At 37.2% G+C, this 24,028-nt stretch overlaps 1 protein-coding gene across 2 annotated transcripts in view; it reads right to left on the reverse strand.

Moving 5' to 3' along the window:
• Positions 1 to 2,366: 2,366 nt before the first annotated feature.
• NMD3 (NMD3 ribosome export adaptor) overlaps positions 2,367 to 24,028 on the reverse strand; it is a 28,838-nt gene continuing 7,176 nt past the window's right edge. The window contains exons 8-17 of one of the 2 annotated variants that reach the window (XM_080654592.1): positions 23,061 to 23,139; positions 22,409 to 22,505; positions 19,598 to 19,715; positions 16,738 to 16,883; positions 8,208 to 8,320; positions 7,091 to 7,163; positions 5,290 to 5,396; positions 4,170 to 4,240; positions 3,641 to 3,751; positions 2,367 to 2,521 (exon numbers count right to left, since the gene is read on the reverse strand). In XM_080654592.1, coding sequence (XP_080510718.1) covers positions 2,508 to 2,521; positions 3,641 to 3,751; positions 4,170 to 4,240; positions 5,290 to 5,396; positions 7,091 to 7,163; positions 8,208 to 8,320; positions 16,738 to 16,883; positions 19,598 to 19,715; positions 22,409 to 22,505; positions 23,061 to 23,139 — 929 coding nt within the window. In that variant the 3' untranslated portion in view covers positions 2,367 to 2,507. Of the gene's footprint in view, positions 2,522 to 3,486; positions 3,752 to 4,169; positions 4,241 to 5,289; positions 5,397 to 7,090; positions 7,164 to 8,207; positions 8,321 to 16,737; positions 16,884 to 19,597; positions 19,716 to 22,408; positions 22,506 to 23,060; positions 23,140 to 24,028 lie in introns of those variants that run through there. The other variant, XM_080654591.1, reaches the window with a different exon arrangement.

Genomic DNA, 24,028 nt, shown 5'->3' on the forward strand with positions numbered 1-24,028 from the left:
TATTGGATCATTTATCTTCCTTTTATTAAGTTGTATAAGCTGCCTGTAGATGTTGGAAATTAAACCTTTATCAGTGATACCATTTGCAAATATGTTCTCCCATACAGTGGGGTTTCTTGTTGTTTTGTTGATGGTTTCTTTTGCTGTGCAAAAGCTTTTTATTTTGATGTAGTCCCATTTGTTTATTTTCTGTTTGGCTTAGAAGAAGTAAAGCTGTCCTTATTTGCAGATGACATGATATTGTACATAAAAAACCCGAAAGACTCCATCAAAAAACTAACAGACTTAATAAATGAATTCGGCAATGTAGCAGGATACAAAATTAACACCAAGAAATCTATGGCATTTCTATACACCAACAATGAACTTACAGAAAGAGAGACTAAAAAAGCAATCCCATTTTCCATCGCACCAAAAAAATTAAGATACTTAGGAATAAACCTAACCAAGGAGGTAAAAGACCTATATGCGGAAAACTACAGGACACTGAAAAAAGAGATAGAGGAAGATGTAAACAGATGGAAGAACATACCATGTTCATGGATTGGTAGAATCAACATCATTAAAATGTCCATACTACCCAAAGCAATCTATAGATTCAATGCACTCCCCATTAAAATACCAATGGCGTATTTCACAGACCTAGAAAGAACTCTCCAAAAATTCATCTGGAATAAAAAAAGACCCCGAATAGCCACAGCAATCCTGAGAAAGAAGAATAAAGTAGGAGGGATCTCAATACCAGATTTCAAGCTGTATTACAAAGCCACTGTCATCAAAACAGCCTGGTACTGGCACAAGAACAGACATATAGATCAATGGAACAGAATAGAGAATCCAGATATCGACCCAAACCAATATGCGCACTTAATATTTGACAAAGGAGGCATGAGCATACAATGGAGTCAAGACAGTCTCTTTAATAAATGGTGTTGGGAAAATTGGACAGATACATGCAAAAAAATGAAACTAGATCACCAACTTACACCATACACAAAAATAAACTCAAAATGGGTACAGGACTTAAAATATAAGACAGGAAACCATAAAAATACTAGAGGAATCCACAGGCAGCAAAATCTCAGACATTTGCCAAAAGAACTTTTTCAGTGATAGGACCCACAATTTTAAACAACTATAATTCCCATTCCAGAGAGTGATTCAGAGACGATTAGTACTTGCCTGAGAGTCGCAGCTGGGATTTGAACCCAGTACACATCTGGCTCCTGAGCCTATGTGCTTAACTATATTCTATACTTCCTTTCACACACATATATTTATTTCCCCATGATGTCATATAAAAGAAAGAAGTGTGACAGCATGGTAAAAATAGCTAAATAATGCCAGCGGCCCTTTTATTTTGTATCCTCATGCTTAGAAAAAGGAAACTGTGAAAAAAAAAAAAAAAGTTACACAACAAAGTAAATGTTCCTTGGGCTAAAAATGCAGATTAAGTAATTTAAAGGATAAATTAAGAGTCTCTAGAGCAGCCGTGGGCAAACTATGGCCCGCGGGCCGCATCCGGCCCGTTCGGCTGTTCTATCCGGCCCGCGGAGCCGAAAGAGTGGAGGGTTCTCTTGCTCTCCCCTCCGCTCCTTTACTCTGAATTTATATTAGTTCACACAAACACTCCATCCATGCTTTTGTTCCAGCTCTCCGGTCCAGTTTAAGAACCCATTGTGGCCCTCAAGTCAAAAAGTTTGTCCACCCCTGCTCTAGAGCAAACTCTAGCACTGATTCAGTACTGACCAGATAGATGTGTCCCAGCTTACAGCCTCGAATTCCAGGTTCTGCTATGGCAAGCAATTAGCTTGATGCTGTTAAACATCGGAATTACACAAGCAACTCTCTCCCTCAATTGTTTCCTGGCTCTTCGATTGATTTTTGCCTATAAACAGAAGTTTCCAGTGCAGATCTGGCTCCAAAGAAGACAATCATACTGACTTAGAAATTACTCCTATCTATAAATTGGGTTAGCAATCAGCTTCCTGTGAAATTCACTAATACCAGCATTCCCAAATTGTAGCAACTCTGCAACATCACAAGAGTATTTTGAGACCCATAGCCTATACACTATACTCTAAAATGGCAGATTTATCAAGGCCATATAGCTGTGCAACTCCTGACAAACAGCTTTTCTCTTAGCTACACTGCTGCACCTGTCACAACCTATTTCAACCGTTAAGTGTCATTACTTACAAAGACATGGCATCCAAAAGAGAAGACTACACAAGGTTAGTGGCCAACTGTATTTTTCAGTGGAAAAATCTGACAAATACTTAAACAATGCAATTCCAGTTTGGAAAACCACATGAGATATTGTCATTTAAATATGACACTGATGTAATCACCTCAAGGACACAAAGAAGGGGAAAATGTTTTTATTTTCATGCTTTTTAAAGTCTTGACATAGAACAAGTAAACACAGACTACAAGTGAAAACTATAAATATGGAGACAGAAAACAAGCCATACAGTAAGTTCAGGCCTTTATTCATAACTTCAGAATTAAGGAGTTCGATCTTAAAAAAAAAAAAAAAAAAAAAGAAAATGTTCCATTCAGCACTTACTCAATTTCCTTTAGTGGTATACCTAGAATTTTTAAATTAGCTCTTAGTTCTAGCATATTTAGTAAGTATGATCTCGCTTACAAAAATAGGATCTTACTATTTCATTCTGAGAACACTTCAAAACCCCAGCCAGCTCTTTTCTTTCAAGGATGTGGAAGGCGTTCCTCATTCCAATCTGATTCATGGTTTTATAAATCATGAAGATCATTCTTACTACTTCATCATCTATACGCTGGCTTCTAATATTCTTTGTGATGGTTATGTGTTCAATGATAGAAACTTATATAGAGAAAATCCCTTCCCTCTCAATTAGTAAACCAAAATTTTAAAAGAAAAATCATTGAAATGAAAGGAAGACATTTTAATGACATAAGTAGCTACTGCCCTAAGCTGCTGGCACAGGCAAAAATAACAAAGATACAAATTGTTATTTAACCTTTAAATAATTAGTCTGTTTGCTACAAATCCACAAATAATTTATATATTTTCTTCTGATAAATTGCCAGGTCAATTTATCAACTTTTAAAGGTGTTAATAAAAATTACTAATTTTCCTCCTGAATGTCCAGTGATAAACTGAACCCTAACTTCCCTACCTACCCCAAGGACATAAAACTGATCAAAGTGCATAACAACTTCATATTAAAAATGATTCGTCATATGGTCTTTTACTAAAGCAATCAATATAAAAAGAATGTAAAAGCTTGCTTTATGCTTTCAGACTACCTCCAAGGAATCACAACTTTTACGGTAAGCTTTCAAATCCCATGCTAATGTTATGTAAAAATAGTGTAAGAAAAAAAGTGAACCAATCAAATCCTACAGGTAAAATAGCCTAAATATCAGTAATAAGAATATTCTCCATAATCTTTTATCTAAAATTTCTAAGCCATCTTTTTCAATGCTTTGAGAGGGCAATCAAAATAGTCTTATTTATTTAGGTTTAAAACTAAATTTCTCCTCTCTAAATATGAAGGCATAAATGAAATAGAAAAGGTTCTTTTGTCCAACATCCTGAGCCTACAGATAGGAAAACCATCCACATGATCTCATTATGTCATCATCGAGGCACCTTCTTCCCCAGTAGCATCTTGAGAAATGTGAAGGTCTTCAAGCATCTCAGCCAGACTAATTCGAGGTGCTCCCTCATCATCTGTCTCACTTTCCACAGGAATGGTGGAATCTAAGAAAAAACCACAAGGAGGATTTCAAATGAATACAAAGAGGGAAATATGCAAATACCAGCCCCTACCATCATTACTATTGTTTAACCATATTATATCCACAGCTCTTATATCATATCTAGAGCAGACATTTAGACATTCATTGAATGACTGAGCTGCATAAATATATGAATAAATATCTACTAGTATAGGGGTCAACAACTTGAGAGATCATCCTAGGATACAAATGTGATATAGCAAACATTTTAATAAGATTTACTGTTCTGCAAATTTTTAAAAAATAAATGTTTAACTAGAGTACTTTAAAAAACACACAATAAAAGTCATTTATAGAATCAAAGTTTAAGGTACCAGAATACTCACTGTGGGGGAATACATCTATATAGTATAGAAGACACAAAACACTCAAATACCAACCTCTGTAAATGTTTACATTTTTTCTAATTGCCTCATCTTCTTCAAGATCTTCAAGGAAATCTTGGTATTGCCTATAGAAGAATAAAGAAACATTTAAATATTTCATCTTTACCAAGAAAGTATAAAGTCATATTTTCTTTATTTTCAAAAGTATAAGGTAAGTGTGTTACAAGTATTACAATCTTTGAAATAATAGCTGATTTTCAAATATGCATGTTAAATATTCTGATGAATTTTTTTAAAGTTTTTCTTTCACCTGGCCAGTGTGTGGCTCAGTGGTTGAGCATCAATCTATGAACCAGGAAGTCATGGTTCAATTCCTGGTCAGGCACATGCCCAGGTTGCATGCCAGGTTGCCGGCTCAATCCCCAGTAGGGGGCGTGCAGGAGGCAACTGATCAACAATTCTCTCTCATCATTGATGTTTCTATCTCTCTCTCACTCTCCCATCCTCTCTGAAATCAACAAAATATATACATATAATTTTTAAAGTTTTTTCTTTCAAAGTTACATCATATACTTTTAAGACTGTAAATTAATAGTCAAATGCGTACTTATACCTACTTAATTTATGAGTACAATTTATTAATACATACTTACTGGTATTTTAAATTATGTGAGATTATGTTTTAGAAATACTGCTGTTTCACACACACTTAATGACACAATTTTAATTAAACTCTTCATTTTTTTAGATATCAGTGTCTTTACCATTAAGGCCACTTTTCAAATTATCCAATACACTTTACTAGAACATAGTATCTCCATTTCTCCCTAAGTTTTTTTGAAAATAGCATATTTGGTATCAATGACCCATTTTCTTTTTATCCCAAGTCATAGTACTCATTTGCTATTACTATATTTTGTCTTTTCAAATAAACTGTTTACAATAACACTGCAATTATTAGGTCATAACCCAGGAAATAATACCTAGATCTGTGTTAAATGTCATTATAGTCTGTTATACTAATTCTATCAAACATTGGTAAGAAAAGAAAATTAATATTGAGTGCAAGGATCAATTGTGTGATGACTATTTCTTTCTAATATAAAAACCATAAAGACTTATTATCATAAGGATTTCCTTTGAGACAACACACAGGTTGAAAGAAAAGTGGGACCTTTCATCATCTGTATCCATGTTTTCTCTATCTCTTGCAAGCTCTTTCAGTTTCCAGTTTCTACGACGCTGACGTTTGGTACGGTCATAGCTCTTCTTGATTAATACCTAAAAGTAACAAAAATGTTTGCAAAGTTATACAAAATGGGAACTAGGTAACACTGCCTCAAAATCCAGCAAAAATAAAAAACAAAAAGTTATGGGAATGCCAGGAAGTCACCAAACTGATGACAGTGGTTATACCTTGGCAGTGGTCGGCAAACTGCGGCTCGTGAGCCACATGCGGCTCTTTGGCCCCTTGAGTGTGGCTCTTCCACAAAATACCATGGCCTGGGCAAGTCTATTTTGAAGAAGTGGCGTTAGAAGTTTAAAAAATTTGGCTCTCAAAAGAAATTTCAATCGTTGTACTGTTGATATTTGGTTCTGTTGACTAATGAGTTTGCCGACCACTGCCTTAGGGGGAAGGAGTAGAGAGGGATCGAGAGGCAGTGTCAAGAGAACGTTTAATATTTTTTTGCATGTACTTATTATTTTATGAGAATGCATTCAGCCTTTTTTGTATAATTTAAAATTTACTAACTAAAATTTTTCAGTAATTGAAAAATGTTTTTCTTCAAACCAAAAACTTCAGGTGTCTGGTATGTTTTTACAGCATCATTCAGTTTTTAGCTACCATTCACGTAAGTCATTCTGAAACATTATCACAGATACTTTTTCTCCCTTTTATTCCCACTAATTACAGAACTATATGTATCATTCACAACGTATGTCCTAGAACAATTTAATAAATTGCAGAATGAATAAAATAATTTTACATAATACAAAACCTTATAAGACCATCATGATCTGCTTTTATGACCTACTTAGAAATATCAACTTACACCTAAGCCATGCTTCTATATCTTAATCTATTAACTAACAGAAGCCTAACTGGGTGGTGAGGAGAGGCGTCCACCTTATACCATGACTGTATCCTGCCCACAGCTAAAGGGATCAATGTTTATTTTAAAAGATTAAGGAAGCAGGTCTTTCACATTCACTGTTGCTCATGGCTCTTATAAACTCATGCTAGAATTTTAAGTTTTTTTTTTCAAAGGTCAGATTCTTTCTCTAAGACTTGCTACTGTGAAGATCACTTTCAACTGTAATTATATTCCAACCAGAAAAAGAGTTTAACTCTAAATGCCTTCCTAACTGAACATTACATGAAATAAGCTGAGCCTAAAAGAATGAACCTGAATAAACTATAAAGGTCATTGACTTTAGCTGCAAATTTCTTTTTTTCTCTACCAATAGTTATTTTGACAGAATATGAAAATTTAATTATAAGAGCAACAAAAGAACTCTTTAAATCTTGGGTTTTCTAAGAAAAATCAAATGAAACAGCAACCTTCAACCTTTTTCATCTCATGGCACACATAAACTAGTTACTAAAATTCTGTGGCACACCAAAAAATATATTTTTTGCCGATCTTACAAAAAAATAAGTATATTTTTGATTCATTCATACCAGATGGCTACTGTTGTGTTGGCTGTCATTTTTTAATTTGACAATCTTAGAGAATAGAGGTCAGTGCATCTGACTAATAGTCAGGTATTGCAAGTTTTAAAAAATCTTGTGGCATACTAGTTGAAAAGTGCTAACTTAAAATGAAGGCCTTTGCTATTATACCTTAAGTGCAATTTCAAAAGAAACCTCTAAATTGATTTATTTTTTAAAATGTGAACTTGTGCATCTTACACTTAAGAGTTACATCAATCCTCTTTAACACAAGGAAAAAGGAAGAAATCTAAAGCCTTACCACATCTGGGACTCTATCGGAGTTCATTTTGTTGACATGTTCATCATTTACGTTACAGTTTGCCAAATCAAACCTGAAATGAAAATAATAGAACACTTAATGGCAAAAACATTTTCCCTTTCCATGTAACTTTTTATTTTATGGATAATCACCTAAAAGTTCCTTCTCAGATCAAACATTTAATATGCGTTACAATTTCAAAAGTTTTGCAGTGTACAAATACAGTGAACAAGCTTCTACATATCGCAGTAAAGATAGCAATGCACACTATATCTGAGTTTCACATATCTATTACTCTCTATCTCACCATGTATTTGTAAAGAAGCGAAACAGACTTATCTATCAGTCTAAAGGACTGTTAGATTGTTCCATTCAGTTTATAGTAAAACAAACAAAAAACACCCTCATTCTCTAGTAAAACTAACTAAATCCCTAAGCGCAAAAGTAATGTTTAAGACATGATGATAAGCTCTGCATCAGAAAGGACTATCCTATGCCTGTCAAGGCCCCTTACATACATGGCTGCCATTTTGTAAAAGTGAAATACCTGAGCAGCAGCATATGCATAATAAAAACTGCCCTCAAAAAGCTGTAAATAGCCCTAACTGGTTTGGCTCAGTGGATAGAGCGTCTGCCTGCAGACTCAAGGGTCCCAGGTTCGATTCTGGTCAAGGGCATGTACCTTGGTTGCAGGCACATCCCCAGTAGGGGGTGTGCAGGAGGCAGCTGATCGATGTATCTCTCTCATCGATGTTTCTAACTCTCTATCCCTTCCTTCTTCTCTGTTAAAAAAATCAATAAAATATATTAGAAGCAAAACAAAACAAAAAAACAACATAAGAAAATAGTTTTTAAAAAAAGCTGTAAATATGATGTAACCATACAACCTCAGAGTTCAGTTACTCAAAATTTTGAAACAAATAATGATTTAAGATGATGGCCAAATGGAATAAGTATGGGTTTCTGTCCAATCCACACTTTAATTTACTTATTAATAGCGGGAACTTTTAAATTCTTTTTGGAATAAACTTTAGTATTTTACAGATAGCTTTGCTGATTCCAGAAGAAAATCTGCAATGCAAACTGACAGCTGAAAATATTGTAAAATAATACAAACCCCAATACCAGGTCCCCAGGATTCAGAAGATGTCCCAAATGAGTGCGACAAAAATACTGTTTATCTGTATCCATTTCAGATGTTTTCTGTACCCAGACTTCCCCAAGGGTATGCTTAACAGGAAAGAAAATGGAACTCAAAATGCATTTCTTAGAAAACTTAAATACAATGATTTTGGTTTTCTAATTTTCATTTTAAAAACAAATTATTTTATTTTTCAGATCTTTGAAACACTGTCAAATTAAGAAATTACTTAATTATGAATATATAAAATATTCCTAAGAAATTCATAAAATAAATATTCTTAAGATTTCAGTCAAAGCTTTTATAAAATACTAGAGGCCCAGTGAATGAAAATTCATGCACGGGAGGGGGTTCACTCAGCCTGGCCTGCCCCCTCTCACAGTCTGGGAGCCCTCAGGGGCGGGAGGTGACCCAGCAATCAGGGGAAAGCGACACCCCATCACACCTCTGCTGTTGCCACTGCTAGTACTGCAAGCCTCGGCCAGCCCCGGTTACCTGAGCCTCGGTCAGCCCTGGGCGGCTGGGAAGCTACCATCCAAGGCTTGCCTGTGCCTCGGGTTGGCCCTGGGCAGCTGGAGGGCTGAGGGGACTGGGGGACTCAGGCGCGCGGGGCGGGCCTGGCTTTGCCGCATGCCTGCTGCCCCGACGGGGTTGAGGGGACTGGTCACCACCATTTTGTGGCTGTGGGTGCGGCCATTTTTGAGGGCGTGGCAGTCAATTATCATATTACCTCCTTATTGGCTGTGGGCGCCGCCATCTTTGAGGGCAGGGCAGTCAATTAGCATATTCCCTCCTTATTGGCTATGGGTGCCACGATCTTTAAGGGCAGGGCAATCAATTAGCATATTCCCTCCTTATTGGCTGTGGGCGCCACCATCTTTGTGACGGCGTGAGGGTCAATTAGCAGATTCCCTCTTTATTAGATAGGATACAAATGTCACCTAAAAACAGACATATGTAGAATTTTTTAAAACATTTTAAAAATTGATTTTTAGAGAGAGGAATAGAAAGGGAGAAAGAGAGAAACATCGATGTGAGAGTGAAACAAGGTTGCCTCCTGCACGCCCCCTACCAGGGAATTGAATTGGCAACCTTTTGGTGCACAGGAAGATGCCCATCCAACTGAACAACACTGGCCAGGGCGACATATATAGAATTTTCATAAGAAATGTTTTCACAGGGAGATGGGCCAATACAGACTGAGCAAAGAGAGTAACTGGGAAAGTAGGGGAATCTTAAGCCCAATATTCCAAAATCTATGCGACACAGCGAAAGCAGTCTTGAGAGGGAAGTTCATAGCTCTAGAAGCCTACTGCAAAAAACAACAAACAATGGTAATAAATTACCTAACCCTACAACTCAAAGAGTTAGAAAGAGAGCAACAAGAAAAGCACAGTGTAAGCAGAAGGAAGGAAATAATAAAGATCAGAGCGGAAATAAACAACATAGAGACCAAAAAAACAATACAAAAGATCAACAAAACCAAGAGCTGGTTCTCGGAAAGGATAAACAAGATTGATGAACCTCTAGCCAGGCTCACCAAGAAGCAAAGAGAGAGGACCCAAATAAACAAAATCAGAAATGAAAGAGGAGAAATAATAACTGACCCCACCGAAATACAAAGGATTGTTAAAAAATACTACGAACAACTCTATTCCAACAAACTGGACAACGTGGAGGAAATGGACATATTCCTATAAAAATACAACCTTCCAAAACTCAATCAGGAAGAATCTAAACATCTCAATAGGCCAATAACTATGGAAGAAATTGAAGCAGTCATCAAAAAGCTTCTAGCAAACAAAAGCCTGGGGCCAGACGGCTTCACAGGAGAGTTTACCAAACATTCAAGGAAGAACTAAAACCTATCCTCCTCAGACTATTCCAAAAAATTCAAGAGGAAGGAACACTTCCAAGCTCATTCTATGAAGCCAGCATCACCCTAATACCAAAACCAGATAAAGACAACACAATGAAAGAGAATTACAGGCCAATATCCCTCATGAACATAAGATGCCAAAATCCTCAACAAAATTCTAGCAAATCGGATCCAGCACTACATCAGGAAGATCATACACCATGACCAAGTAGAATTTATCCCAGGAATGCAAGGATGGTACAATATCCACAAATCAATAAACGCGATACATCACATAAACAAATTGAGAGATAAAAATCACAGTCATATCAATTGATGCAGAAAAAGCATTTGGCAGAATCCAACACCCTTTCTTGATAAAAACTCTCAGCAATGTGGGAATAGAAGGCTCATACCTCAACATAATAAAAGCCATATATGATAAACCCACCGCCAACATCATACTCAATGGGCAAAAACTAAAACCATTTCTCCTAAGAATAGGAAAAAGACAGGGATGCTCACTCTCACCACTCCTGTTCGACATAGTACTGGAAGTATTAGCCACTGCAATTAGACAAGAAGAAGAAATAAAAGGCATCCAAATTGGAAAAGAAGAAGTAAAGCTGTCCTTATTTGCAGATGACATGATATTATACATAAAAAAAACCCGAAAGACTCCATCAAAAAACTATAAGACTTAAATGAATTCGGCAATGTAGCAGGATACAAAATTAACGCCAAGAAATCTATGGCATTTCTATACACCAATAGTGAACTTACAGAAATAAAAAAAACCAATCCCATTTACCATCGCACCAAAAAAATTAAGATACCTAGGAATAAACTTAACTAAGGAGGTAAAAGACCTATATGCAGGAAACTATAGGACACTGAAAAAAGAGATAGAGGAAGACGTAAACAGATGGAAGAACATACCATGTTCATGGATTGGTAGAATCAACATCATTAAAATGTCCATACTACCCAAAGCAATCTACAGATTCAATGCAATCCCCATTAAAATACCAACGGCATATTTCACAGACCTAGAAAGAACTCTCCAAAAATGCATCTGGAATAAAAAAAGACACCGAATAGCCACAGCAATCCTGAGAAAGAAGAACAAAGTAGGTGGGATCTCAATACCAAATTTCAAGCTGTATTACAAAGCCACTGTTCTCAAAACAGCCTGGTACTATCACAAGAACAGACATATAGACCAATGGAATAGAATAGAGAATCCAGATATCGACCCAAACAAACCACTATGCCCAATTAATATTCGACAAAGGAGGCATGAACATACAATGGAGTCAAGACAGTCTCTTCAATAAATAGTGTTGGGAAAATTGGACAGATACATGCAAAAAAATGAAACTAGACCACCAACTTACACCATACACAAAAATAAACTCTAAATGGATAAAGTACTTAAACATAAGACAGGAAACGATAAAAATACTAGAGGAATCCACAGGCAGGGAAATCTCACACATATGCCGAAGCAATTTCTTCACCGATACCGCTCCTAGGGCAATGGAAACTAAAGAGAAAATAAACAAATGGGACCACATCAAAATTAAAAGCTTTTGCACAGCAAAAGAAACCATCAACAAAACAACAAGAAAGCCCACTGTATGGGAGAACATATTTGCAAATGTTATCACTGATAAATGTCTAATCTCCAACATTTACAGGAAACTCACACAACTTAATAAAAGGAAGATAAATGATCCAATAAAAAAAATGGGCAACGGACCTAAATAGAAACTTTTCGAAGGAAGGCCAAGAGACATATGAAAACATGCTCAAAGTCACTAATTATCCAGTCACTAATTATATTTGATGCAAATCAAAACGACAATGAGGTACCATCTCACACCTGTCAGAATGGCTATCATCAACAAATCAACAAACGACAAGTGCTGGTGAGGATGCGGAGAAAAAGGAACCCTCGTGCACTGCTGGTGGGAATGCAGACTGGTGCAGCCACTGTAAAGAACAGTATGGAGTTTCCTCAAAAAACTGAAAATGGAACTCCCATTTGACCCAGTAATCCCACTTCTAAGAATGTATCCCAAGAAACTAGAAACACCAATCAGAAAGGATATATGCACCCCTATGTTCATAGCAGCACAATTCACCATAGCTAAGATTTGGAAACAGCCTAAATGCCCATCAGCAGATGAGCGGATTAGAAAACTATGGTACATCTACACAATGGAGTACTACACACTGCTATAAAAAAGAAGGAATTCTTACCATTTGCAGCAGCATGGATGGACCTGGAGAGCATTATGTTAAGTGAAATAAGCCAGGCAATGAAAGAAAAATGCCACATGATCTCACTCATTTATGGAAAATAAAGAACATTATAACCTGATGAACAAAAAGATAGATACAGAGGCAGTAAAGCACCGAACAGACTGTCAAATTACAGCGGGAAGGCTGGGGAGTGTTGGGGAGAGGGGGGAAAGAGATCAACCAAAGGACTTGTATGCATGCATATAAGCACAACCAATGGACACAAGACACTGGGGGGGTGAAATGAGGGCATGCGACAGGGGGTAGGGGAGGCTGGGGGAAGGTCAATGGGGGGAAAAAATGATATATGTAATACTTTAAACAATATAAATAAATAAATGTCCAATATTAAGCAACCCCTTGTGTTTTTTACACATAAACTTAAAAAAATCAGGATTCAGACAAAACATTCTAGCAACCCAAGTGGTCATACTACTTACTAGAGAACCTAAAACTTCTCAAATAATATTTTTTGGATGCCTACTATTTTGAAGTGTAACACTTAAAAAAACAAAAAACACCGTTGGAGAAACAACATCCCAAGTTTGAAACTTTAAACTAGAAAAACCATTCAAGTCCCCTTCCAATACAGAATTTTACAAGCAATTGTAACTGACATTCAGACTTCCAGATAAGTATAGCACATGGCAAGACCTTTTACTAACAAAAACAGATCCATTAAGATCAAGAGCAATACTAAGAGTTACAGGTAGAACTAAGGAAATTCAAAGAACTGAAAAGAAGTAGCGATAAAAGGAAAAATTGAAATTTAAAGTCTTAGGTTTAGGAAAAAAAAAAATTTTTAAAGTGAATCACCAGAAAGAGACTAAATCCTATGTAACAGGATTTACTTTCTGGCTACCAGACTGCTTCTATTTACACGTATGAACCTGTTCTAGTTAAGCATATTTTTTGAAAATCAAAAGTATATACTATCTGGTTTTATATTTGCCGAAGGGAAAGTGGTATTCTACATTGTAAATGATAAAAGTTTGCTCTTAATCTTATTACTACATTTTTTCATTTTAAATAAAAATGTGAAAAGTAAGCTGTCTTCCCTTTCCATTTATTTTTCCAAATTATCAGAAATTAATTTTGCCTCAAAACACAATATTACCTCTCTAGAAATAAGCAATATAAGCACCATTAGTATACAGATTAGGGATATCTAAATACTAATTCACAGTAAAAAAAAACAACAGATTTATATCTTTGAAGAACTACCTGATTTCAGACATGGGGTAAGAAACTATACAATGTGATTCTAGAACACCTAAACACTGTGGTGCTATGCAAGAAACTAAGAATGCTTTCAAGACTAGGAAAGTCATGTCAAAAGGACATAGGAAAAGACCTGTATCTATTAAAGAAATTGAATCAATAATTAATAACTTTCAAAAACTGAAAGCAGGAGGCCCAGATGGATTTGCTGGTGAATCTAACCAAAGATTTCAACAAAAAATTATACCAATTCTCTACAATCTCTTCCAGAAAAAGACGGAATACTTCCTAACACTCTTACAAGGCTACCCATTACTATAATACCAAAACCAGATAAAGATATTACCAGGCAAGCAAACTACAGACCGATGTTCTCTCATGAACATAGATATAAAAATCCTCCACTAAATATAAAAGAACTGTATGTCATGACCAAATGGGACTTACCCCCATGTACACAAGGCTGGTTCAACATCTGAAAATCAATTAATATAATCTATCAATAATACAAAAAAATTACGATATTATCAATACAGAAAAAGCACTTTACAAAATCCAACACACCATCCATGTTAAAAACTCTTAGTAAAGTAGGAACAGAGGGGAACTTCATCAACTTGATAAGAATATATAAAAAACACAGCTAATATACTTAATGGTGAGAAACTCGAAGACTTCCCACTAAGATCAGGTACAAGGCAAGGATGTTCTCTCTTATCACTGCTTTTCAATATCTATTAGATAATGTGAAAAACAAGAAAAGAAAATGAAAAAATATATAGATTGGGAAGGAAAAAATAAAATTATCTTTGTTTGCAGATAATGACTGAGTATGTAGAAAATTTTAATGAACAAAGAAACTACCAGAATATAGCATGGTTACAGGATACAAGGTTATAAATGAAAGTCCACTGCTTTCCAATATACCAACATGAAAAAGTGGAACTTGAAATTAAAAACACAATTATTTATATTAGTACCCCAAAAATAAAATACTTAGGTCTAAATCTAATAAAATATGTGTAAGAACTTTATGAGAAAAACTACAAAACTCTGATGAATAAAATTTTTAAAAAAACAGCTAAATAAATGTAGAGAAATTCCATGTTCATGGCTAGAAGACTCTGATGGGGGATATTAAGAATGGAGGAGGCTATGCATGTGTAGAGGAGGGGGTATATGGGAAATTTCTGAACTCCTCTTAATTTGCTAAAACTGCTCTAAAAAAATAAAAGCCACTAGAAAAAAAATTTTAACAAGACACTAAAACTATTCTGAAGGGGTTCCCACTGGCAAAATTTGGGGCAATCTGAGAGGGAGGAAGGAAGGAAGAAAAGAACAAAGGGAGGAAGGGAGGAAGGGAAAGAGGGAGGGAGAGCGTGAGGGAGGGAAGGAGGAAGGAAGGAAAAAAGGAAGGAAGCAAGCAAAGAAAGAAGTCAGGCAGACCAGCTAATAAGGGGGGGAAATCATAATATTACAATAGAGAGATCTGGCTATCAGTGAAATAGCCAAACGTTACTTCTCTCTTGATATATCATAGAAAATACACAGCATCACCACTCAAATGTTCTGGCCAAAAATAAATTTAAGCAAGCCTTTAGATCCACTTTCTTAAAGGAATTACTAGAGATTAAGTAGCAAGTTAAATGACATCATGAAGAAACAATAAGAGATCCACAAGATAAATGCCCTACTTAGGAAGGTGGTATCATAAAAAGGGGGGGGGGGGGGGCCTATCACTAAATAAAAGATTTAAGAGGTATAATATTTACATTCCATGTATGATCCCCAAATTGATACTAGTTTAACTCATGAAAGATACTTGGGGACAAATGAGGAAATTTATATATAAATAATAATGTTTATATGTATGTCTATGATAAATGGGAACATGGGCCCCTTCCCATGCTCCAACCCGCCCTCCTACCCTACGGGAAACAGTGAAGGCCATCAGTAAGCAGACTGTGAAACCTTGGGAACCTGGCCAGCAACTCGATCTAAGAAAGGCCAAAGAGAAATTGCTTCTAGATATGAGCCTGGATTGTAAATAGTTACTGTTTTGAATTCATGCACGTCCCCCTCCCCCTACATGCCCTGTTTTCTGTACTCTATAAAACCTTGTGTGGTAGCAAAACAATAGCACTGCTGCCCCTTCACCTGCCCGTCCCCCCACCCCACGTGGCCACTCTGAAAGTGTGCATGTAAGTCCTAATAACACCTTTCACAGTCAATCCTCCAGATTATTTCTTTGGAATCCACAAACAATATGCTGAGGTCTTCTGGGACCTCAGCACTTTGCATAACAGTATATTAACACTTTGATTATGTAGAGAATGTTCCCATGTTTTAGAAATGCAAACTGATGTATTCAGTATCCTATATAATAAAGAGGTAATATGCAAATTGACCCTCACAAGACAGCTGCCTACAACCAGACCCGCAAGGGGGTGAAAGACAACCAAACGACTGAACAACCAGGCTGCGTGGGGCAACCAGGCCGGCAGGGAGGTTAGTGAGAAACGACTGAACAAACAGGCTGCGTGGGGCGGGGCAGTTGGGGGCGACCAGGCCGGGGGGGGGGGGAGGGGGAGGGGAGGGAGGGGGGGAAGGGAGGTGGTTGGGGGCGACTAGGCCAGCAGAGGGGTGCAGTTGGAGCGACCAGGCCAGTGGGGGGCAGTTAGGAATCGGGCCTAAACTGGCAGTCGGACATCCCCCAAGGGGTCCCAGATTGGAGAGGGTGCAGGCTGGGCTGAGGGGACCCCCCCTCCCCCATGCACGAATTTCATGCACCAGGCCTCTAGTATACTGATAATACAGCTTTCATAAAAGATTAACTTGTCACTTGGTCCTCTTGTACAAAAGTAAAGCAAGAAAATGTTTTTCCATAATAATAAACTTTTTTTTAAATGTTTCACATAAAACAAAAAATAAATTTACCAGATAGTGTAAGCCTGATAATAATCACCACAATGACCATGTTAAAAGCAAACAATATACAAGCATGGAATGCATTTTTAATCTAGTGTGGTGTTAGCTTTATTTGTAAACACATTTTAGAATTACTGGGACCAAAACAATAATTTGGGGGAGAAAAAAAAAGATGTGCAAGATAGTACTTACCTTTTTTGATATCATTCCAGCACCTGCTTTGCGTTTTAGATCTCGGACTATGCTGCATTCCATCACAATAAACTCCTCTAGCTGTTTGGGATGGCATAAACTATTGAAAGGGTGACTCCAGAAAGTGCTCCCATCAATATCTGCCACTAAGAATAAACATAGACTATTAAAGAACAAGAGAAATTAAGTGTTTTAAAAGTCAACAAGCGTTAAGTAGGAACAATTTGGTATGTACGAACTGGGAAGCATCAGGTCAACAGGAACAAAAGGGGCAACTCACTCTCCATCCTTGGGCAAACTACGGCCTGCGGGCCGGATCCGCTGTTCTATCCGGTTCTCTTGCTCTCCCCTCCGCTCCTTTACTTTGAATTTATATTAGTTCACACAAACACTCCATCCATGCTTTTGTTCCGGCCCTCTGGTCCAGTTTAAGAACCCATTGTGGCCCTCGAGTCAAAAAGTTTGCCCACCCCTGCTCTAGATTCTAGACTCTAGAGGGAGGAAGGAAGGAAGGAAAGAACGAAGGGAGGAAGGGAGGAAGGGAAAGAGGGAGGGAGAGCATGAGGGAGGGAAGGACTCTAGACTCTAGACCAGCCTTGGGCAAACTACAGCCCGCAGGCCGTATCCGGCTGTTCTATCCGGTTCTCTTGCTCTCCCCTCCTCTCCTTTACTTTGAATTTATATTAGTTCACACAAACACTCCATCCATGCTTTTGTTCTGGCCCTCCGGTCCAGTTTAAGAACCCATTGTGGCCGAAACCGGTTTGGCTCAGTGGATAGAGCGTCGGCCTGCAGACTGAAAGGTCCCAGGTTCGATTCCGGTCAGGGGCACGTACCTTGGTTGCGGGCACATCCCCAGTAGGAGGTGTGCCGGAGGCAGCTGATCGATGTTTCTCTCTCATCGATGTTTCTAACTCTCTATCTCTCTCCCTTCCTCTCTGTAAAATATCAATAAAATATATTTTTAAAAAAAAAAAAGATAAAAAAAAAAAGAACCCATTGTGGCCCTCGAGTCAAAAAGTTTGCCCACCCCTGCTCTAGAGTCTAGACTGGACCTTAGGGCCGGAACAAAAGCATGGATGGAGTGTTTGTGTGAACTAATATAAATTCAAAGTAAAGGAGCAGAGGGGAGAGCAAGAGAACCCTCCGCTCTTTCGGCTCCGCGGGCCGGATAGAACAGCCGAACGGGCTGGATCCGGCCCGCAGGCCGTAGTTTGCCCACGGCTGGTCTAGAGTCACCATTTATTCTTATAAATCAGCCCAAACTGCTCACAGCTCAAGACTATCAGGTGCCAAACATTATCTTTAAGAAGTTACTAACATCACAACACCACAAAGCTAAGTGCCTTTAATATAAAGTCAGATACAATCAGTTGTATAGTTGTTCCATGGGTTGTCATTTTATTTCAGAAACATTATCAGTTGTCTTGGGCACTTAATTTATGGAAAATTTATGGAAAAGTTTTACCTGACAGATGTTCATCCCAATATTGTAAAAAAAAAAACTTCTGCCTGATGAATTCTAATCTTAATTGACAAGGATAATAAATGACTTTTGGGAAAATAGCAAAATAAACTCAATTTTTTATAACAGAAAACTTATATTAGAAATAAAAAGTGAAAAAGATCAAGAAGTAGAAGATACAAACAAATCCTGAGGAGACACCTATCAATATGGGATCTTCTTTAAAAAATAGTTTTTATCAAGGAAATGTTAAAAATTATGTATAGTAATGATGAAATTAGTTAAAATTCATATTTAAACTAAATGTTCTACTGAATTACACAAAGTTAACTGTTCAAAACTTTAATTAGTCACAAAGTAAAATGAGGTAAATAAGTCAATTTCAGTAAAAATAAATGGCATATGCTGTGGCTGGTTTGGCTCAGTGAATAGAGCATTGGCCTGTGGACTAAAGGGTCCCGGGTTCAATTCTGGTCATGGGCACATGCCCAGGTTGCAGGCTCAAGATCCCCACTAAGGGGCATGCAGGAGGCAGCCGATTAATGATTCTCTCTCATCATTGATGCTTCTCTGTTTCTCTCTCTCTCTCACCCCCCCTCCCCCTCTCCCTTCCTCTCTGAAATCAATAAAAATATGTTTTTTAAAAATTAAAAAATAAAATAAATAGCATAAAACTAGTACATTTTTAAAAGTTCACAGAATTATTTCTTCAAGTAAAAAATACAAGGTAACTTATCAAAAGCTTTGAAAATTAGGGTTTTGTAAGAAACAACAGTAAAAATGTTAACTAGTTTTTGCCAAGAACCAATTCCAGCATGTAATAATTACAAGAGTTTTACCAAAAGGTTGGTGAAGCTTGGGGAGCTCAACAGGGTTGAGTCACTTGTAGTTTACCTGTTGGAAACAGCTACAAAGCATTTCCCCCAAACCTGAAAAGGATGACTGTTAGTTGCCAGACAGCTCAGGGCATTTTATTGCATCCTGTTGGCCAAACACTTGAACAGCTGTAGGCTATTCCCCAAACTGACAATGTTTCTGTATATCCTTTGATACTGTACCCTTTGAAGTGTATATTTCCACCTTGCCTTGGGACCAACTGTGTTTAATAAAAGCAGGTTCCTTGGTCAAGGTGAGAGCCTTCTAGCTCCTTCAGTTGGAAGCTCCTCTGACCCCCAATGCCTTTCAAAAATATCTTTCGTCCATGGACTCCTTCTTAACCATCTACGCACAGCCCCTTTCTCCAGAATGCTGAACCCTTCGAATGCAATTGACACCCGAACGAGGGGCTCCAACAAGTTTTTCAGAATATTATTGAAAAATTTGATAAAATTAACAATATAAATTATTACTGCTTGCCAGATAGAATTGTCAAGGCAAACAGTTCCGAAAACTTACCTTGTAGGGTATTTGGATCTATGAGATGGATGGCACTGGTTACGCGGATACACACACAAATCTGATTCATATTTCCCAGGCTTTGCGCCAGTTTTGGAGACAGACAAACTACATTATCCTAGACATAAGAACTCACATTTAGAGTAAAGCTAATCTTAAGTAACAGTCTCCAAAAAACACTCATCAATGCATACCTGATTCAAATGCATTTGCTCAAATTAAAACATTAAATTTTTAATTCTGTGTATCAAACGAAGAGCCTAAAAAAAGGAATTTTTAGAGAAGTAGAAAATAAGCTATACCTTCTTAAAATGGGGATATTTGTCTTAATAAAAATGTTTTAATTTTTTTTTCAGGTCATATTCATCAGCTATTAAGTTTATTTCAATTTTATTGAAGTGTGAATGCTTACCACTCTATGTTAACATTGTACATTCTAAGCAAAATATTAAGTATCAGAAGGAGAGTGATTTTCTAAATCTACCTTTGACTTCTTTTAATCTCCATAAAAAAAAAATTTTAGGGGAGCCGCATGTTTCTCTTTCATAGCTACATTAACAATATGCCCCAAACAGTACACCTCTATGTGTACACTGGGAAATAATACCAGTAATGGGGTTATCTGTTTATAAACTGTATCCTATCTAATAAAGAGGGAATATGCTAATTGTGGTCACACCCTCACAAAGATGGAAGCGCCCACAGCCAATGAGGGGATATGCTAATTGACTGTCATGCCCTCAAAGATGGCGGCACCCACAGCCACAAGATGGCAGTGCCCAGTCCCCTCAGCCCTGCCGGGGTGGCAGGAGCGAGGCATGGCTGGGCCTGCCCCCAGGTGGGTCTGGCCACTCCGCGTGCCTGCCTCTGGAGTCCTCCAGTCCCCTCAGCCTCCCAGGGCCAGTCCGAGACACAGGCAAGCTGCCAATGGCAGCTGCCCAGCTGCCCAGGGCCACCCGAGGCTCAGGTAAACAGGGCTGGCCAAGGCTTGCAGTACCAGCAGTGACAGCAGCAGATGTGTGATGGGGGTGTCACCTTCCCCTGATCACCAGGTTGCCTCCTGCCCCTGAGGGCTCCCAGATAGTAAGAGGGGCAGGCCGGGCTGAGGGATGCCCCTCCAGTGCATGAATTTTCATGCATTGGGCCTTTAGTTAAAATATAAAATAATATGGATTATATTTTAAGCTGCATCTATGCACAATCATAGGTTCCTCCACTAAAAGGACATCTGCTTATCCCTAATAGCACCTCGTCCAGTACTTCCTTTTTAACTTAAGAGTCTCCAAAGATGAATGAAAATACTACTTTACATGGTGTATGCATCCAGTTATCTGTATGAATCACTCAAAGTACTTTACACACAAGGCCTCAAATATGCCCTCATACCTAGATTTATGTTTCCCAGGCTCTGCACCAGTAAAATGTTCAGTTTTAAATCAGGGGTTTGCAAAATATGCCCCTCAGGCCAAATTTGGCCCACAGTCCACTTCTATGGAACACATCCTCAGCCATTCATTTACCTATTATCTATGGCTACTTTGTGCAACAGCAAGAGTTGTATAGTTGCAAAGGAGACTATGTGGCCTAAAAGTTGAAAATATTTACTATCTGGCCCATTACAGAAAAACTTTGCTAACCCTACTTTAAGCCATCATTTCATCCCTGAAATTGCATTACATTATAAATTAGCAATAATAGCTTTAAAGCTTAAAAGTCACAGACCTAGGTACAAATAAATCCTGGCTTCATCATTTTACAGTTGTGTAACTCTGGTCAAGTCATCTAATCCCCAGAAGATTCAATTACCTCATCTTCAAAATGCTAGTATAATTTACCCCGGTTATTATGAGACATAAAGAGGTGAAATATACTCAAGTACTTAGATATTAACTTATACAGAATGCTCAGAATAAATTATGGCACTTATTATTATTAGTTTTAAATATCAACATATAAGATCCATTATTGCAGAGACCTCTAGAGACATAATCCTTAGCACACAGTCTTCTGTACACTAGATCCTCAATAACTATTTGTTGAATTTTAATCGACTTATGTTTTGTTTTGTTTTGTTTTGTTTTTTAATATACTTTATTGATTTTTTACAGAGAGGAAGAGAGAGGGATAGAAAGTTAGAAACATCGATGAGAGAGAGACATCGATCAGCTGCCTCCTGCACGCCCCCTACTGGGGATGTGCCCGCAACCCAGGTACATGCCCTTGACCGAAATCGAACCTGGGACCCTTCAGTCCACAGGCCGACGCTCTATCCACTGAGCCAAACCAGCCAGGGCACCACTTATGTTTTTAGAAGCAAGTTTTTACCTTAGTACAACTAAATGAAATGATAACCTACACATTTTAAGTGTTATTCATATTGTTTTTAAATCACAAAAATGATTCTATGGTCTCATTTCTACAATACGATTTATTTTCATCATGCTAAAATCCAATTTGAACATATTCCAAAGTAGTTCACTGATATTTATTTTAATGTCATTTCCTGTATTCAAAGTTTCATAGAACTGTCATGTGTCCACAAGGATCACAAATTTTAAGGAATAGGGACATTAAAAAACTGAAATAGGCCTTTTAATTAGTACACTCAAAGAAAGGGTGTGCCAATTTTAAGTGTAATTACTTTTTAACATCTTTTTCACATGGCTGCGTGTGTTAGAATCATTTATGAAGGAAGTTATTCTAAAATGTTAACCAACCCCAGAAGGAAACCAAAAGCTAATCATTACATATAAACCAATTAATTACTTGTACTCTTTTATGGACATGGATTAATTAAATAAGAAAAAGTACCTTGCATATTGGAACAATTTCCATAGAAAAAGTGCTTTTGTAATTGTATGTGTTACTATGGATATCCTGAGAGATCAGTCTCTGTGAGGCTTTGTATCTATTAAGAGAAAAAGTTAATAGTAATGAAAAGACAAATGTCTTACTTATACGGTCTCGAAATATCAATTTTTGTCAAATCAAATCATCACCGGCAAAAGTCTGAAACAGCTTTCTGATGTCCAGTATAGTGAAGCCTAATTTCATCCATTTACATTTCAAACCTTCACCAATATGACTGCACCCTATCTTCAACTTTATCTACTAAAAACCTACAAACATTCCCTTGGCTCAGACCATTCTAATCCATATGGAGTATCTACCCCTTCTTTCTGTTCTCTTATTTAAAGATATTCAATCAACCGTTTGGCACTACAGTGCTTTACCACAGGGTGAGTTCTATATCCCCAAAGTGATTCTTATGTGCTCTTAGGGTAATACTTCCTCCCTTAAAGTGACTAAAACAAATAAATGTTCACTAATTGTGTAAGTATTCCTCCTACAATTTTAAATATTTTAGCATAAGAGAGGCTGTTTCAGTCTAAAGCATGGATATGACCTATATCCACTCCCCACTCCTTGGATTTAATTAATCACATTTAGGTTCAGTACATACCTACAGGGAACTGTACAATGAAGAAATTCTACCATCTTCTGAGCATGCTGCTTTGAAGAATAATAGAAATCCAGTCCATCTTAAAAAAAAAAAAAAAAACCCACATGAAAATAATTCTGCAAAATAAGATTTTCCTCTACTAACATGACTATATAACAAATCCTTTAATAGCTATTTCTAAACCTGTACTTTAGAGACTAGAAAAACAATGTACTGTCCACCAACAGCAAGCACTGTTAGCAAGAAATTTAAGAGTGTGCTAAAGAATATATTTTTTACTATTAAAGAAATATTCATCCATCATCTAGTTGTATAAGTATGCTACATCAACAGCAAGTGATAAGAATATGCTCTAAAGAGCCATTATAAAATTATGCAAAAAATTTTAAATTCCATCTTCAAGAAATCTAATTATATCATTTGTTTACCAGTTTATTATTACTAAGTTTAGTCTTCTGATTTAATATAGCCATAATAAATGCCTCTAGGCATATGAAAAACAAATATACTACAGAATAACTTGAGTTCTCAAAAATAACTTTCTTCCCATCAAAAACTGATCTCTGCCGAAACCGGTTTGGCTCAGTGGATAGAGCGTCCGCCTGCGGACTGAAGGGTCCCGGGTTCGATTCCGGTCAAGGGCATGTACCTTGGTTGCGGGCACATCCCCAGTGGGAGGTGTGCAGGAGGCAGCTGATCGATGTTTCTCTCTCATCGATGTTTCTAGCTCTTATCCCTCTCCCTTCCTCTCTGTAAAATATCAAAAAAATATATTTTAAAAAAAAAACTGATCTCTGCTTAAAACAAATTTCCAATGAATTTTCTATCATAGTACTTGACAATCTATTAATGTAGTTACTGGTTTACTCATCTGCTAGCTACTTAGTATACATTTAAATTAAAACAGAAAAAAAAAATAAAAATTCAGTTCCCCTGTTGCACTAGGCACATTTCAAGTATCCAATAGT

The sequence above is a fragment of the Plecotus auritus genome (genome assembly GCF_963455305.1).
Source record: "Plecotus auritus genome assembly, chromosome: 2".
In the NCBI taxonomy this organism is placed as follows: Eukaryota; Metazoa; Chordata; class Mammalia; order Chiroptera; family Vespertilionidae; genus Plecotus; species Plecotus auritus.